Raw genomic sequence first — 12,870 nt, forward strand, 5'->3', positions numbered from 1 at the left:
TAGGCAAAGACCTTCCTATTCACCCCAGGTCTTCCAGCTGGTATTTTATTATTCTGTTGGACTTTATTACCTGCAGATGGTTGCTGTGTCTGTGATTTCATTCTGTCTATGTGCTTTAGGGTTCTATTGTATTATTATTATTTTTAATTGCGTAGCACCCTGGGACCTTGATGCTGAAAGGCAGCTAGCACATGTTCAATACAATTAATTTCCTTCCTCCGTTCCTTCATCTGAAGTAAGAAACAGGGAGTTATCAAACATCATCCACTAGTCGAAAGCCACTGAGGACTTAAACCTAAATTCCACTAATCCCGATCTATCTCCAGGGATGCTGGACAACTCTAGCCCTTGTAACATGCATATTTAATATGACTATTGTGCTAGTCTGAATAAATTTCTGAGGACTGGCTGAAAATATGTCATTGATGGCTGCAATTTGATGCACATTTGTTTGGGAAGACATTCTAATAGAGTGGGCATTACTACTTCAGAGTAAATGTGTAGCTGCCGCAGCAAATAATGGTTTGCAGGCTGATTCTAAAGAGGTGTGAAGCTCAGCCTTATGCATGTCTAGTCAGAATCAGAAATAAACCCTACTGTGCTCAGTGGAGCTGACACCTACATAGGGATGCACAAGCTATCAGCTTTACACACAGAGGAGCTCCACTGCTATTAGTGGGGCTATTTCCAAATATAACTACAATGCACACTTTTGTAGAGATAAGTCCCATTTAGCTTAGTGAGACTTACTCCTAGGCAAACATATATAGGCTCGGACTGTAAGTCGTCCTACAGAATGAGGGCTGCTTCACCCCTAAATGCAAGACTTGCCTCCCAGGATTCCACAGCTTTTATTCACTTTGAACCCCATCAAAACCCTGTAAGATGCCTGCATATTGCAAGACACACAGTAGACACCCAAGATATGTGTCTGTGGTGTAAAGTGTAAATCAGTTCTGTCCTGTTGATGGCCCAATAGTTCCCCAGTTGGTCTCCCATATAGCTTTATTATATTGTTGTGCCCACATAAGAGATACAAAGGAAGCTCAGACTACCTAAGCATTCTGGGGAAAGTCATTCCAGGCTCATTCATGTCCCAGAAAACATGGACAAACGGAAGAGGCTTGGAAACACGGTAAGGTTTTCAGACAGAATTCCCATAATTCTAACCAGTTGAATAATTGTCTTCAGGATCAGAGTTCTGCTGAAAACCAAGGCCTCAGTCCTGAATCCACTCAGTTGTAACTAGGCAGTGAACTGCAAAGGTGCTGACTAGTGATCAGAGACTTTGAAGTAGGAACCTGCTTTAATTAATGAAAAGACCAGGTTATGCACAGCTGCACTTATTTCCAGTCTGCCTTATTTAAACTCTTTCAAATGCTACTCTGTTGATGAAAGTTATTGTTGAAACCAGTGGTGAAAGTTAGGGGGAAAGCTTAATTTGAGAGGCTACTATAATATGATGACATTGTTCAGAAATATTGTTATTGGTAAATTCCATATAATTTATTATAACATAACTGGTTTTTTTTCAGTGATGTGAATTAATATTTGAGAAGCTATAGAATATATAATATATAATATTTATTTGTATGTTTATGTTTATACTTGATTGTTAAACCAATAACTCAAGTGTCTTCTATTTATATTATCTTGCCCTAATCCTGTGCTTGTTATGTGGATGTATGATCTACTGATATATGAATTATAATTTAATCCATATACTATATTTAAGAGCAGGGGCTTAGTCCTGTACATTAACTCATATCTTTTAAAGCAGTACTCTTATTTATAAAGTATCAAATTCTTAAATGTTACATCAAGTACAACATAAAGGAAAAAATGCCTGCTTCCTAAAATGCTATAGATTGTATACTCCAAAGTATCATTCATAGTACTAACAATGTAACTATTCTTAGACATCTAGAAAGCTTTAGCTACACAGAGTAACTAAGTAAATTGGAAGGATTGTGGCAATTGCTTATAACTATAGAGGAAAACCATAGGGATACGCAGTGGCTTTTCTATAAGCTTCAACAAGTATTGGCTATATGGGAGCTGCTTTTCTATGGCTTAATGAATATAGACCATAAACTGTCTTGAGTGCCTTATCCAGAGGCCAAAGGTGGGATATTGGTTTAATAAAATTGCTCAGCATATGTTGAAACTAGTCCAAACTAAGTAGATAAAATGCTGCTAATGCAGTACAACTCTGTATTTCAGCTCCTGTGTCTGAGGTATCTTGTCCACTGCTTGAAATGCACCCAGATACACAATCTCTAGATGGCAGAGTATTGCCTCCTACATACTGTGTTTCTCAAACGCTGTGTGAGGGAACAAAGTGGAAAGGAAAACACAGAAGAAATAAGTTAAGTAAAGATTATATTGGACTCCCCAGTAACTTCAAGTAAGTTGGAACAAAATAGTTTGTGGTTTAGGCTGGGTTTCTGCATGCATGTATGTATATGGTTTAATTCTTTAATCCTATGCTGATGGCTCAGCTGAAGGGATAAATGGTCTCAATTGGAAATTAATATTCAAATTACAATTATATTAGCTAAATTAAGGATGCTGAAATGGGCTTCTGCAAAGGCAAATATTGCCTCATCAACTTTTTGGAATGCTTTGAGTGGATGCCTCAATCCACATTGGGGCTTGTGAATAAAGGTGATCTGGTTGACATAATATACTTGGACTTTCAAAAAGCTTTTGACATTACCTTATTAAAGGCTCTTGAGGAAACCTAGCAGTCCTGGGATAAGAGGACAGGTTCCTGCATGGGTTGATAACTGGTTGAAGGACAGGAAATAGAGGGTAGGAATAAATGGGTAGCTTTTACAATGGGGGATGAGTAAGATGTGGGGTCCCCCAGGGATCTGTACTAGGACCAGTGCTCTAGATAATTTATAAATAAATTAAAGAAGCTGGGATTTTGTAGCTTTAACACTTTTAAAAATAAGTGGCAGTGGTTTTACCTATTGTAACTGGTATGCTTGCTTGGAACTTCAAATCTTCATTGCAATATACCTATACTAAAGATGTGAATGTCTTTTAGACACCTGTGCCACATTGGATGGAATCCACAAACTGGTTTTGCTGTAAGTAGTTGCTGCTGGGTTTTTTAAATCACTTGCACTCATTTTAAACGCTTGCTACTAAAGCAAAGCCTAACTTTTCTATTCTTTGAGTAAAGGTAAAGTGTGCCATCAAGTCAATTTCAACTCCTGGCACCCACAGAGCCCTGTGGTTTTCTTTTGGTAGAATACAGGAAGGGTTTACCATTGCCTCCTCCCATACAGTGTGAGATGATGGCATCTTCCTATATCACTGCTGGATTCGAACCGGCAACCTTCTACTTGTTAGTCGAGCATTTCCCCACTGTGACACTTAAGGTGGTCTGAGTATTCTAGTCTTAAATGTAGACCTTCAACTTGGCTGCCTGGAAGCTGAAGTCCTAACTGAGCCTTAATATTTCAAAGTCTGATTACTTCCCTATCTTCACTAAAAAACTATATCTTCTGCTACTGAATTGTAGATCTATAAGGCCTATAGATCTGACTTTCTCCTTTTTTATAAAGGCAAGAAAGCTTGTATCAACTTTAACTTTAATTTAGTGACTCCATGCAGCTATAGCCTATACTAGTGCAACTTCAATAAACTGGGAAAGAAAGAAAAACAGTTTCAACAGCTGGATACATACAGGGATTACTCTTCCCTTCAACTGTCTCTCTTAAAAGGACTTACACAAATGAAGTCAACATGTATATTCATATATATTATACGGTCAACTCCCAGCACCTCAAATTACAGTTCCCATGATTCTTTAGGGAATATGAGTTGTTAAACTGGTTTGTAAAATTAGTGAGTAAGATGGGCTGTAGTTTATTTTTATTTCTATTGAACACATAAGTCCTTTTCTGTCTTGGTGGGGCTAAGCTGAACACAATCCTGAATGCTTCCTCCCCACCCCTACCAAGACAGACTTCATGGCTATGGCACATGCTAGTTTTTCTGATACAATATTATATTGAAATGGTTGTGGCTTATCTTGTAGACTAATTTGGATCCTGAACTAAAGATGATACTTGCTCAGGCTGGTGTAACACAAGATCATCTAAGGGACAAGCAAACTTCCAAGAAGATAATGAAGACTATTGAGAAGCAAGGTGGAAGAGAAGCTGTATTGAAAGAGGCAAAGGCAAAAGGTATTAGTGTTTGATATTTGGCAATGTAACACAAACACTTCCGTACTAATGTTATGCAAACATTCATTAAAACATCCAAATTGGTTGTAGTCACTGGCTACTTTGTAGGAAGAGTGCACTGTGGAATGTAGATATGCAAGTGCTACAGGCATCTATTGCTAGGTCTTAAAACATCACTAGTGATATCCTTCTTGCTTTCTTGTACCATTTGTAAAACATGCCCCCCGCCCCAGCTCTAAGTTCTTCAAAGGCTGAAGCTCCCTCTACTGTATAGTCCAATTTCAGAACTCATGTATCCAAAATTAAGCATCAGCAAAGCTATTCTTTTTTCATACTTTTAAAGACTGCTCATGCAGTTGTAGCAGATATCTCTATTTTTCTTTTCTTTTAAGCAGTAGACATAATGTACAGGTGAAACTTGGAAAATTAGAATATCGTGCAAAAGTCCATTAATTTCAGTAATGCAAATTAAAAGGTGAAACTGATATATGAGACAGACGCATTACATGCAAAGCGAGATAAGTCAAGCCTTAATTTGTTATAATTGTGATGATCATGGCGTACAGCTCATGAAAACCCCAAATCCACAATCCCAGAAAATTAGAATATTACATGGAACCAAGAAGACAAGGATTGTAGAATAGAACAATATCGGACCTCTGAAAAGTATAAGCATGCATATGTATTCAGTACTTGGTTTGGGCCCCTTTTGCAGCAATTACTGCCTCAATGAGGCGTGGCATAGATGCTATCAGCCTGTGGCACTGATGAGGTGTTATGGAAGACCAGGATGCTTCAATAGCAGCCTTCAGCTCTTCTGCATTGTTTGGTCTCATGTCTCTCATCCTTCTCTTGGCAATGCCCCATAGATTCTCTATGGGGTCAGGTCAGGCGAGTTTGCTGGCCAATCAAGCACAGTACACTGTATACTTTTCAGAGGTCCGATATTGTTCTATTCTACAATCCTTGTCTTCTTGGTTCCATGTAATATTCTAATTTTCTGGGATTGTGGATTTAGGGTTTTCATGAGCTGTACGCCATGATCATCACAATTATGACAAATTAAGGCTTGACTTATCTCACTTTGCATGTAATGCGTCTGTCTCATATATCAGTTTCACCTTTTAATTTGCATTACTGAAATTAATGGACTTTTGCACAATATTCTAATTTTCCGAGTTTCACCTGTGTATGATCTCTGCTCCCAGTTATGTGGGGCCTGGATGCTATGCTTCCTGCAGAGCAAACATGGATATCTAAAGAACGGTCTTTGTCTTTTAAATAAACCCTTGAAGACTAGCCACCTTCTGAAAACTTCCAGATGTCCTTTTTTACAACTGCCTCAGCTCAGAATAGTGTCACTGTTCATTCTCTTGTGATGGGCCAGGAGATCATATTTAATAGCCGTAGGATGACGCAGGCCTGCTTTTCATGCCTTTCAGGCTACCCAGCTTCTGTCTGTCTTGCAGAATAAGGTATAGGCTACACTGTATTGGGATGGGGACTTTTCCCTCCAGGAGCCTTTGGAGGCACAGTGATGAATAAAAGCTGTCAAAGCTAAATGGATACATTCTTTGAAGCAAGGAGCCTCTTCAATCCAGTTTAAATTGCGAGTTGTTTGGAATGCAGCCAGTTTTTCTTGAAGCCACATGTAAGGGCTTGAAGAAAATCTGATCTTTCAGTTGGCTGTGTCGAGGGCTGAGGCTTAGAGAAGTACCGGTAAGGTAAAGTGTGCTGTTAAGTTGATTTCGACTCCTGGCACCCACAGAGCCCTATGGTTTTCTTTGGTAGAATACAGGAGGGGTTTACCATTGCCTCCTCCCGTGCAGTATGAGATGATGCCTTTCAGCATCTTCCTATAATACCAGTGGGGATTCGAACCGGCAGCCTTCTGCTTGTTAGACAAGCATTTCCCTGCTGTGCAGTCTAGTCTAATAGTTTCTAAGAATAAATTGATCTTTAGAGACTTTAGCCTAGGGCTCACTCTTCAAATGTCTGTCTGCCCATCATGGTGGAAGGAAAAACCAAAACTGTATCAAGGAAAGACTGGGAATATGTGTGGCAGTAGAGGCAACATTTGCATGCCCCAAGCCTGAACTGTGGATGCTGGTAGAGAGAAAGCTGTGGCTTTAGGACAGACATGGGGCAGATTCACAGGAGAATGTGAGTAATTAGTATAGGACCTCTCTGTCATTAATAAAGTGCAGTGCTGTTCAACCAACTGGAAAGCAACGAGTGCATACAAGTTTAGGAAAGGAAGACCATATCTTCAATGAAACTTTGAGGACAGTATAGATGTATCTAATAATAATCCTGTACATAACTGAGATGGATCCCAACTAACAATGTGCAGGGGAGTAGTGAGAGCTTGCATATTGCTCCATTGCATTCTGAATCTCCTTCACAATTGCACAAATATTTCAGAGGCCACCCCTGTGCTCTGGAAGCACTCTTATCATAGTAGAAACACACCCCTGCCTTAAGGGACATGCTTCTGCTATTCGGGGGGGGGGGGGCTCCTAAATACAGGTGAAACTCAGAAAATTAGAATATCGTGCAAAAGTCAATTAATTTCAGTAATGCAAATTAAAAGGTGAAACTGATATATGAGACAGACGCATTACATGCAAAGCAAGATAAGTCAAGCCTTAATTTGTCATAATTGTGATGATCATGGCGTACAGCTCATGAAAACCCTAAATCCACAATCCCAGAAAATTAGAATATTACATGGAACCAAGAAGACAAGGATTGTAGAATAGAACAATATCGGACCTCTGAAAAGTATACAGTGTACTGTGCTTGATTGGCCAGCAAACTCGCCTGACCTGACCCCATAGAGAATCTATGGGGCATTGCCAAGAGAAGGATGAGAGACATGAGACCAAACAATGCAGAAGAGCTGAAGGCCGCTAATGAAGCATCCTGGTCTTCCATAACACCTCATCAGTGCCACAGGCTGATAGCATCCATGCCACGCCGCATTGAGGCAGTAATTGCTGCAAAAGGGGCCCAAACCAAGTACTGAATACATATGCATGCTTATACTTTTCAGAGGTCCGATATTGTTCTATTCTACAATCCTTGTCTTCTTGGTTCCATGTAATATTCTAATTTTCTGGGATTGTGGATTTGGGGTTTTCATGAGCTGTATGCCATGATCATCACAATTATAACAAATTAAGGCTTGACTTATCTCGCTTTGCATGTAATGCGTCTGTCTCATATATCAGTTTCACCTTTTAATTTGCATTACTGAAATTAATGGACTTTTGCACGATATTCTAATTTTCTGAGTTTCACCTGTATTTGTGCTTTTGCACAATTGAGATCAGGATTCAGAGCCCAACTGAGCAGCATGGGACTCTGGCTGCATCTCCTCAGTGGCTTGAACTGCACACACTTCATCACATTATTGGCTGTAAGCACGCTGTCTATTGCTCTTGGATTACTTGGGAGGCTATGGCTTTTTAAGAAAACAATTGAACTGGGCACTAGAATGGATTGAGTTGAATAGATTAAATGATTAAATGGATTGAACTGAATAGTTAATTAATGACTTATATTTTTCATAGGCTTGGTGACAAAATTCCTTGATTATGCTCTGCCTTATTCTGTGACTCCTTCACCTTCAGAACTGGGTTCAACTTGCAGCTCTATAAATGAACTGGATTGCCAAGCTCTGAGAACAGAGCATGGATTTAAAGATGTTTTGGGAAAGCCTTCCTCAATATCAACATCACAGCAATCATTGCACAATGATCTCCCTTCCATTGTTGTGTCCCCAGCATCTTTCATGTCACCTTCCAAAAGGACATCTCAGTCTAACTTGATCCTAAATCTCAAGGAAGTGCAGCTGAAAAGGGCAAAAAGCAGCAACCAGTTAATCCCTTTAAGTCAAGACGTTCTAATGTTTCAAATCAGAAAGGGAACATATCTGAAACCGGCAAGTACTTCTTTGAATATGAATTTTGATACGAGTTACTGAGTCTTGGCTGGCCTTTGAACTTCTGGTGAAAAGAGCAAGAATGTTTAGATTTGTACCATGATGTTTACCAAAGTGTTCAGGTTTCCCCCCTACTTGAAAAACCTTTGGGTATAATATCCAAACTGTATCTTGGTATTGGCTAGAGAAACAGCATTTCTACACTGGAAAAGGTGGTTAAGGCTGTGTGTATGCCTTCTACCTCCTTAATGTGGCAATCCTGAGTTGAGGCACACATTCTTAAAAGCCATTGGGTTGGCACAGCTGCAGCTGGCACAATGTGCCAAGTGCAAATCCCATACTGGACTGTGGCACCATGATGTTGCCTGTTGAAAGCAGTGGTGCAAGATAAGCCAGCAAGTGATACCATCCCTGACCCTATGCACCCCTTAGCATCATAGCACACCTCAGTGGTAGGAGAAGCCTTTGAAGGTAAGCAGGTCCAGGACTGGACTTGACTAACAACTCTGTCAATGCAATACAGTGGGCAGCCACCCAATCTTAAAAGAACATGGTGGGCAGTGTTGGTATCTGCAGTGATGCTCTTTGGACTGGACTTGCAGGTGGAGGTCAAGTCTCTTGCAGGGTAGGGGAGGGCCTCCAAATGCTGAGCAGCCTGCTAATTTAAGTGGCAGGATTCTCTATGCAACTGTGGTATCTCTCTGCAAGTCAGTAGGAAGTCTCCTTCAGAATATCTTGTAAAAATACAAGACAAAAAAAAAAAAAAAAAAGAATGTCCAGCTTTCACTGATGTAAAAAATTGTGCTTTGCAGTTTATTTGGTGGCAGTGGCAGTTGGGGCTGCGGGGCAAAAGGCCTTTAGGTCCAGGCTCCAAAATTACTTGTCGCACCTCTGGGTATCTGTAAACATGCCTATCTGCACATCCTTCTGGTGTGTCAATGTCCTAACCCAGGAGTACAGTCCCCCCCCTCATTTTACTGAGCTCCCACAAAATGTGTATTCTCCCCCCCAAAAAAAATTTATGTGAAGAGTTGCTTCTTCTCTGTCTGCATCCCTGTCCTATCTCCTACTGTGTAACCTAGCCAAATCTTATTTTGGTCTTTACTATCTAGCTACTTGCATACAAAGCTCATTCAGTTCTGTCATATCTTGGGTAGGCTTGCACAAGAAAACTATCGGTGGCTTTTAAGAGGGGTGTGTGTGTGTGTGTGTGTGTGTGTGTGTGTGTGTGTGTGTGAGAGAGAGAGAGAGAGAGAGAGAGCAATCGAGCTAGCAGTACTAACTGGCTCCCAGTGCTTGCATGCTGAAACATAAGCTCTGCAAGTTAGGGAGTTAAAGCTGCAGTTAAGACTTTTGGTATGGGAAGCTGTCAGTTATGTGTGACTGAGGTGGGGCAAGTGCAAACTAGGTGTGTAACACTAAACTCTGAGTTGCACAAGCTCCAGTTACACAACCAAAGGGATGTCAGTAACTGGAATCTTATTCTAATATTTAATATTAAAAATAAAATAAAAATTGGTTCCAAATCCCAGTGACAGGCTAACTACCACAATTGCTTTATTGAAGCCAGGAGGAAATCTGATTGCACTAATGTATCTTACTGCATGAAATGCCTGGGACAATAGCAACTCTCATTCGGAGGTAAAGCTTTGTTTCTAATTGGCCTGTCTTCAGTTGCTGAGTACTCTTTCATCTTGGACACATGGAGAGGAGAAATGTAGTGGCTTACTTCTTGGAAGTCTTTAATAGTAGTATAGTATAAGTGGAAAATAAGCTACAAGAGTTCCGTAGGCTGTTTTCTCTAACCTGGTTTTAATCAATCAACTTGCTAAATCATGTTTCATTTCATAGTACAAAACCCTACATTTCTTGATTTTCCACAAGACAGTTTTCAGAACAATGTTGGTAATTACCTCATGTGTTGAGCCTCCTTGCCATATGGTTAGTCAAGTCTTATTTGGGGAGGGGGCTGTTGATTGAATCTGCTCATGAGATGACAGGCATTGAGAGAAGCCCATGTGGAAAGTTAATTTCAGCTTTTGTGAAAACTAATTATGCATTAGTTCATATACTCTGGTTCTGAGCATGCACATGTTGTGATGAAAGTCTTAGCTGTAGGATGAAAACAGCTGTCTGTGAGTGAATTGCCACTCAGAGTATAACAAAGTGATTCTTCCAGGTGGCAGTCCAGGGCCCCCACCCCTTGCCCCCCAAATCCTCACTTGTCTGTACCAGGGGGTGTGGTTGCCAAGTGGCCAAATGTGACTGTGACCTGCATCAGGCAGCTAAGGGCGATGGGGATAAATTAAGTTGCATCTTGGAATGTTTCTGCTGATGCATTCTTGCATCAATATACCTGTTTTATATCCTTAAATTCTTGAGTACAGTTGCTGTTTGTGCCCTCAAGAAGACACATGTTAAAAATACTGTTTGTGTCATGGGGTGTGTGTGTGTGTGTGTGTGTGTGTGTGTGTGCGCGCGCGCGCAGGAGATGACACTTAACTTGCAGCAGATGGGAGGGGGCCCCTCCAAAGGCCCTTGGGTCCAGGCTCCAAAATTACCTAGGTGCACCTCTGATTCTACACATGCAGACACTTTGTCAAGGTGGTAATATACTAACTGCATAGATATTATAATTGGGTGTGGCAAAAGACTGAACAGTCCTGAGGAATAAAACAACTTTACCTGACAGCTGCAACAAATGGAACTATTGTATTCAGTAGTCCCGTGTCTCTTTACCAAAGTACATAAATGAGCACAAAAATATAGTACTTGTCTGTAGCTGTTCAGTAGCCCCACCCACATTGTACTTGAGTAGGTGTTTGCATCACCTCAAGAACATAGCTGCGAGGAGGGTCGTGAACTGAACATCTTCCATCTTGTATACACAAAGGCAGTGAGCACAGGCAAGGGAGATGGAATGTAGTGTCACAGCTGATGGATCTCAGTCTTTGGGTATTGATGGGATAGATAGTTCAAGTACTATGAGGAATTACTGAATTACACCTGAGCATGTGGATCTTCTAATAAGCCTGGAATCATCAACATTTGATGTCATAAGAGAACTCAACAAAGGGACCCGCTTTAGGACATCTAGTTCCTTATATTCTGAAAGTTGCATCGCTGTTAATGAATTTTCATTCTCTGAAAACAGGCAGCTCAGAGTCCAACATCTCCACAGTCTCCTAGTGATGGAGGAATAGTGGCTGCACTAAAGGATGTTATTCAGAAGAGACATAAGGCAATACAGGTTTCAGGTACATCTCTAATCTCTCACTGAACATTTCATGGAAAACCCTTGTTCTTGTATTGTGCACGCTCCCGCTTGGTAATTCTCACGAGGCTAGCTGGGTAAACCTTTGGCTCCAGGCTTTGCATCCAGAGTGCTTTCTTAAAGTCATTTTCAAACTGTTAACTTATCAAACGGAAGGAGCACAGCTGACCAAATTTGATGTAACCAGGATAATGTGCCATGTTCATAGCAAATGAATACACTGATCTCCTGCATTAACTTGCAGCTCACCCAGGCATGTAAAAGTTGTTTCCTCATTTTGTAATCCAACTCTATATACATACTTAATATGGAGGGGCGGGGGAGGAAGCAGGCAAAGCCTGTAATCCTATACCCACTTACCTGGGAGTAAGCCCCATTGAATTACATGGGACTAGCTTAATCAGGGAGGCACTCATTGCCTCCCTTGGACACTCATGACTTGTAAAAAGTACACTGATTATGTGGCAGAAAGGTGTGTGGGAGTTAATATCAAATCCCACCTCCAGACTTTGCCCCTCCAGTTTTACTCGCCAAAGCCTCCTAAAAACAGTAGTAAAGCCCCCTTGTAATTTATGCAGAATATAAGCCCCATTGTGCTCTGAGATTTCATGCCATCATGCCCTAACAGAGTTATAGTGCCTGCTTCCATAGAAAAGTAAAATTCTGAATCTCTTCTTGCAGATGAAGAATCTGATCCAGAGAATGGAGATGAATGGGATGAGTAAAAAATACCACAAAGTATCCTTCAGGAGAAGAGTTGATGCTAACTATTAATACAGGAGATCATGTATGCAGTTCTTCTATAATACCTGGAGAAACTGTAGGATTTTAAGAAATCTCAACAGTATCAAATATTACTTAAGACACTGACATGCAACAATGTCCTAGTGTCTGGAATGGTTTTAATAATAAAATATAGATGATAAAGCTCTACTGCTTGACTTTTCCTTGCACTCTTGTATGTGTATTTAATATATTCTAACACATTATCTGGAACTCAAGTAATCTGTGGTAACCTTAATCTATCCCCCCTCATCTATTTCATGATGCAAATGCTCTAGAATTCAAAGCTCTAGTGTAGAAGCACTACTCTCTCACTGCTTTTTGTTAGGAGCATTGTCCTATGATTTCAGCTCTAAAAAATGCACTTATGCAGCTAAACTTCAGGAGGAAAACATGACATGTACTTGCATATAGAACTCTGTTTCACTATCCATTGAAGTATTGGTTGCATCTTCCCTCTAACACACCAAAAATTTTGAGCTGATGCTTTGTAACTGTGCCTACTTCAGCAAGCTGTCCCCACTGCAAGTTCAGGTAGCAGAAGAATGGGAATAGGTGCTATCTTCAGGAAGACCCATAAATGGAATTCTTATTGGAACCTGGATTCCTATCAGATCTTGCTCATGAAACTAGCCCAGGGAAAAATTGCATCACAATTATGT

At 40.5% G+C, this 12,870-nt stretch overlaps 1 protein-coding gene across 1 annotated transcript; it reads left to right on the plus strand.

Annotated features, from left to right (window-relative positions):
- Positions 1–1,343: 1,343 nt before the first annotated feature.
- On the plus strand, positions 1,344–12,358 carry LOC128342450 (actin nucleation-promoting factor WASL-like). Its single transcript, XM_053289740.1, has 7 exons — positions 1,344–1,490; positions 2,224–2,407; positions 3,056–3,098; positions 4,055–4,205; positions 7,781–8,155; positions 11,310–11,408; positions 12,107–12,358. Exons 1-7 carry the CDS (start codon positions 1,460–1,462, stop codon positions 12,148–12,150), a joined length of 927 nt encoding a protein of 308 aa, XP_053145715.1. The 5' UTR covers positions 1,344–1,459; the 3' UTR covers positions 12,151–12,358.
- Positions 12,359–12,870: the final 512 nt, after the last annotated feature.

Source organism: Hemicordylus capensis, chromosome 2 (assembly GCF_027244095.1).
Source record: "Hemicordylus capensis ecotype Gifberg chromosome 2, rHemCap1.1.pri, whole genome shotgun sequence".
In the NCBI taxonomy this organism is placed as follows: Eukaryota; Metazoa; Chordata; class Lepidosauria; order Squamata; family Cordylidae; genus Hemicordylus; species Hemicordylus capensis.

What these genes read in the sequence shown, in the direction of transcription:
- LOC128342450 (XM_053289740.1), top strand. Translation starts at nt 1,460, where the DNA reads ATGATGACATTGTTCAGAAATATTGTTATTG. An exon ending in GTTCAGAAATATTGTTATTG is followed by an intron (nt 1,491 to 2,223) that starts GTAAATTCCATA and finishes TCTGTATTTCAG; the next exon opens with CTCCTGTGTCTGAGGTATCT. An exon ending in GAAAGAGGCAAAGGCAAAAG is followed by an intron (nt 4,206 to 7,780) that starts GTATTAGTGTTT and finishes TATTTTTCATAG; the next exon opens with GCTTGGTGACAAAATTCCTT.